Source organism: Penaeus vannamei, chromosome 19, assembly GCF_042767895.1.
Source record: "Penaeus vannamei isolate JL-2024 chromosome 19, ASM4276789v1, whole genome shotgun sequence".
Lineage (NCBI taxonomy): Eukaryota > Metazoa > Arthropoda > Malacostraca > Decapoda > Penaeidae > Penaeus > Penaeus vannamei.
The window spans coordinates 27,699,206-27,704,205 of NC_091567.1; the positions used below are offsets into that span (position 1 = coordinate 27,699,206).

The following is a 5,000-nucleotide window of genomic DNA, read 5'->3' on the forward strand; positions in this document are numbered from 1 at the left end:
GGCCTAGTTTGAATCTGAGAACTGTTATCTCACATTCGAGGTTATAGGCAGGGCAGCTCCTATAAAATACGTTATGGGAGTAACAACAGTTGACTGAGCAGAACAATTGGAACGGTCATAACCAAGCTGGGCACATAGAAGGCAGCGGCAATGGAGCGACAGTGGCTGGGTGGCCAAAACGACATTTCTGACATCGACGAGGAAGGGGTCGATATGGTGGGACAATCCACCAATATAAACTTCATGGGGGTGGGGGGGGTCATGTTTACATAAGCTAATCTTGGCAATATTGACTTGGGACTTACACTGGCCTCTGGGAGGAATAGTGTTGCACTGTACTGCTACTGCATCATAATCGGCAGGGCAGGTAAGTAGGAAATTTTCACAATCTGACCAATTCTTGTCAAATATGGGACAAGCAGTCGAGGGGATAGAAACAGTTCCAGGACAAGTATTAAGAGAAAGGTGAGGTTCGGCAGGAATGGGTTTGCCAGCAAGGTCAGTTAGGGTAGATAGTGCACGAGCTTGGGATTCTGATGTAACTGTGACAAGGCGTGAACGATCGGAGCGACTGCAAAAAGTAACTTTGCCTACTTGTTTTTGGAGGTACTGTTGAAGGAGAGATATTCTCAGAGTAGGGGGCTATGGGGGGAATCACAAAGAATCGATCCCACTTGGCCGGGCTAAAGAGAGTACTCAAAAGGTTTGTAGTGGTAGAGGCAATTGAAGGATGTGGGTGGGAGGAAGATGGGGTATGTAGAGTGGAGTAGTTCTGTGTGGGGAGAGGACAATAAGTATGAAGAGTAGTAATCAGGGAAGAGGAGGGCAGCCATTGAAGACTGCAATAGGAGATGGAGAAGAGAATGTTGGAAGAGAGGAAGGGGTGCATTCTGGAGGTTGAGTTCATAGAACCATTTTGAACCACCCGGGTGGGTGTTTCAAAATGGAGAGTTGTCAGTAAACGTCGGGGGGTATTAGTATCAGTGGTCTGAGCCATGGTCAAAGGAGGGGCAGGGGTCAGAAAACCATCAACATCGACATCAGATAGGCTAGATGATGAAGGGGTAAGCCTTAAAGGGAAAAGAATCTTCATTTTTGGCCATGGTGAACCTGAATAAAATGGGGAAAAGAAAGTCTACCCCTCAGGGTCCTCATAAGGGGTAAAGCCTAGGCAATTAACCAAGGAAATACCAAGCCCATGGCTTCCAGGAGGCCGTTCATGACTGACAAAGCCAGCCTTTCATCCTTTCAACACAACTCTCACACCTTAGGAATGGGACAGAAAAAGGGGATGAAGATGCGGAAGAGGAAAGGAGAAGAAAAGACCAAGTAAAATTAGTTGAGGCATGGGCTGAAGTCCAAGGTAGGGGCAATCCCTACATCGGGTTCGTCTCTGTCTCCTAAGCCCCCCCACAAAAACAACAAGCAAGATATTGTGAGGTCACTGAAACAAAGAGGTCTTTTATATATATAATTGGAAAAAAATAAAGAATGATTTTTGGCTTAACACAGCCTATACAGTAGTATAGCAAAGTATACTAAAACAATACAATTCTGTTGTAAATAACATATAAGTGTGTTTATTAGCAATGTATAGACAATCAACATCCTTAACATATAAAGAATTTTTAACAAATAAACACAGTCAAACGTCACTGTTTCCAAAAACTGTTTAAACATGACAATAGATGACAGCACACATCTACCTTCAAGAGAAAAATGATTGATGTTACAATACTTTTTTATCTTTAATTTATCTGTATGAAAGTATCAATTTTACAATACTGATATATCTTTTCTGTATCTGTATGAAAATATTACAGACAAGTATAAATATTTTTGTAACATTCTTTTTAAGTCTTCATTTTAAATAGCTAAATATTATTTAAATAGCATGTTTCAGATCTCCCTAACAGTCTCTTCTTAATATACAATTCAAGTCCTTTCAAAGCATGCAGATACATCACTATTTCTCTGGAGAATGTAACTCAGTACGCAATGAATAGACAAACTTTTGAACTTATGCCTTATTCATTAATACCTGTTGCCTTATGTTTTATGTTCCACACAATTAATAATGCACTGCCAAGAAGAGTAAACACTAATCCCCCTATGAGAGAGCATTATTTACAACATATTTCTGGTATCTACTTAGAATGTTTTCTCACACAACTTTGAAGAACTTGCTGAACTGGCAGATATGACATGACACACAGTTCTAAATAGCTCAGTAAATTCCTTTGCGCTCATTACAGTTTACACACATTAATAATCCTCACATATGACCAGTTAATTAGCAACTAATAGTCTTGAATATATTGAATCCTGAATGAGCTGTGGATATTATTAAGCCAGGAACCTGTGGATGCCAATGTAGCTCTTTCACTTCATGTTGTCCTCTGTGAATGAAGAGGAGCTGTTCTGGAACATCCTGTGAAAGAGGGTTTCCCAAGTGAGATTTTAGTTCTGCATTATTAATTTCTTCAGCATGACAAGTATTAAGCAAAATCTTGAATCCAAATGCATTCAACATTATATAAAATGACTGAACGGAGTTATCACATTAAACTGGTACAGTGAAGTGCCTCTCACAAGACTCACCGACTCTTCATCCTGATTTTGTTCATCGGTGTCTCGCTCTACAGCCAGGTCCCACTGCAAGATCTGGTGATCTTCTCCTCCTGTGGCCAGGACTGAGGCATCAGATGGATGCCACTCCACTGTTGTCACTGGAGCTTCATGGTGTTTCAAAACTGCCACAGGACTGGAGTTCTGGCAAAGTATAGAGGATGCATTATAAGTTATCCAGTGCCAGTCCCTCCGTAAGTAAGTGGAATCATGGCATATAAGACGGTTCTGAAAGCCTCTCAGGCATACTGTTTATAGTGCTTGTGTGGCAAAATATGAAGGTTTTGCATGTCAAGTCTTGGTTAATTTTGTAAATGAGATTTTCAACTGCACAGGGATTTTTCCTTGCCAACATAATCAGTAGTTTCTCATGTATTAATAATTCACAAATTTTCAAAAAATAAAAAAAATAATACCTTCCCTATCTTTTGCTCAGTATGAATTAGTTAAAAATAAATTGATTATATTCCCACCTGTATTTGTCTTAGATCCCATACTTGAACTTTGCCATCATCTCCTCCAGACACTATGAAAGGTTCATTTCTGTTCCAGTGAATAACATTGACATCACTTTCATGTGCATTTGCCACTGAAATCATACAAGCTTTGCTTGGGTTTGCTCTGCAGTCCCATATTCTGATACTGTGAAAGAAAAACTCTGGTAAGATCTTAATACTTACACAATTCTACTGAATCTATATAAGTTGAAGATTTTGACCTATTAATAATGATTTCAAGATTACTTTACATTACTCAAAATACTGTCCATATGTAAAAGTGCTAAAAATTCACACCTTCTGTCTACAGAACAAGAGGCAAACACATGTGGTTCATTTGGAGACCACTGAATGTCCTCTACTGATGCTTGGTGGGCAGTGTATGGACGCGAATCCACCGACCAAGATGCTCCTTCTGCTGGTTTCCAAATATGGATATTTCTGTCACAGTCACCTGTTGCAAGAGTCCCTGTGGAAAGAAAGATACTTAATTGTAAAGATAAATACCACTTGGTTATATCTAACATAGAATAGTGCTAACTTGTATATGAGTTGTCCCTTATACATTTTATCATTCCCCATATGCACATCAACATTCACATAATATTTGCCAGTTTCCAAGCAAAACTAGTTCGATGACCTACCTGGCATAGATGGTGCCCAATCCACAGCAAAACCTTCAGTACGGTGTCCTCTGAAGGAAAAGATTGGTGCCTCTTCCAGGACATGTTGCTGGCTATTTTCATCAACAGCCCCCAACATTTGACTCAGGTCCCAAATGTGAACAACACCAAGTTCAGACCAGGAAGCAGCAATGCTGACATTGTTGATCACTGTTGACTGCAATTTATTAGAAAGAATCTTTGTAATTATACATTGTTCATTTTCTATGGATAAATGATATATCACAAAGTAGAAAGTAATAAAATCTATAACTTTTAAGTAAAAATATACCCTGATCACATAAAAAAAAACTGGCCCTTTAATACATACCCTTATTCTGTTGACACAGCCATTATGTTTCACCATGGCTGAAGAAATGACTGGGTCTCCATCTTCATCCTCCTCTTCATCCTCATCATCCTCATCCTCATCTCCTTCACTTATTTTCTTCAGGTTGCCCATCTGGGTTAAAGAAGTTCCATTTACCTGCTGGCTATCTATCCAAAAGCATCATGTTTTCCTTACAGGACAATATGAAAAGCAAGTGTTTTGAAGTTTTTTATTGGTGTACTGTTTATGTAAATTTCTGCCAGGTACTAAATTTACAAAACTTCTTGGGATCCACAACACTTTAATTATTGCCAACAAACACTCATCAACATTCACACACTGGCAGAATGTCAATATGTTCCAACTTCTCCCCTGTAAATAATTTTCTTGCAACTTATTTCTTTCATGCTTGACCTAAGCAAATACATACAGATCCATTATATACTAAATTCTGAAGAGATAACGATAAAATCATATATCAGATTATGCAAAGAATTATATGACTGTAATACCATATAGTTAACAACTGACATTATTTATCTTTCCTGAAGCAAATTAATACTGAACAAGTCCATATAAAAATAACCACAACATGCCTTGATTTTTTTTACTGAAACCAAATGTGCTGAACTTGGTATACTGAGCAGTAAGGAAATTGACAATAAGTTGGTGTTCATAACCAAATAAATCCACCACTGCTAAATCCATCCCTTCACCTTTAATACTATGCTATTTATATGCCAAAGTTTATCTAACTAGGCCTACCAGCCCTCTTCCCCTTCATGCTCTTCTCATAATGCTCCTTTCTTGCCAACATAACTAAAAACCTCTTTGTTTTCAGAGAAGATGAAAAATCTTTACTGATCTTAAAACTGTGACCTT

General features: G+C 38.5%; 1 protein-coding gene across 1 annotated transcript in view; it reads right to left on the reverse strand.

Moving 5' to 3' along the window:
• Positions 1-1,457: 1,457 nt before the first annotated feature.
• The window catches only part of l(2)09851 (WD repeat-containing protein 1 l(2)09851), a 5,646-nt gene continuing 2,103 nt past the window's right edge, over positions 1,458-5,000 (reverse strand). The window contains exons 3-8 of the mRNA XM_027375697.2: positions 4,119-4,250; positions 3,770-3,965; positions 3,423-3,594; positions 3,102-3,270; positions 2,602-2,772; positions 1,458-2,431 (exon numbers count right to left, since the gene is read on the reverse strand). Coding sequence (XP_027231498.2) covers positions 2,294-2,431; positions 2,602-2,772; positions 3,102-3,270; positions 3,423-3,594; positions 3,770-3,965; positions 4,119-4,250 — 978 coding nt within the window. The 3' untranslated portion in view covers positions 1,458-2,293. The remainder of the gene's footprint in view (positions 2,432-2,601; positions 2,773-3,101; positions 3,271-3,422; positions 3,595-3,769; positions 3,966-4,118; positions 4,251-5,000) is intronic.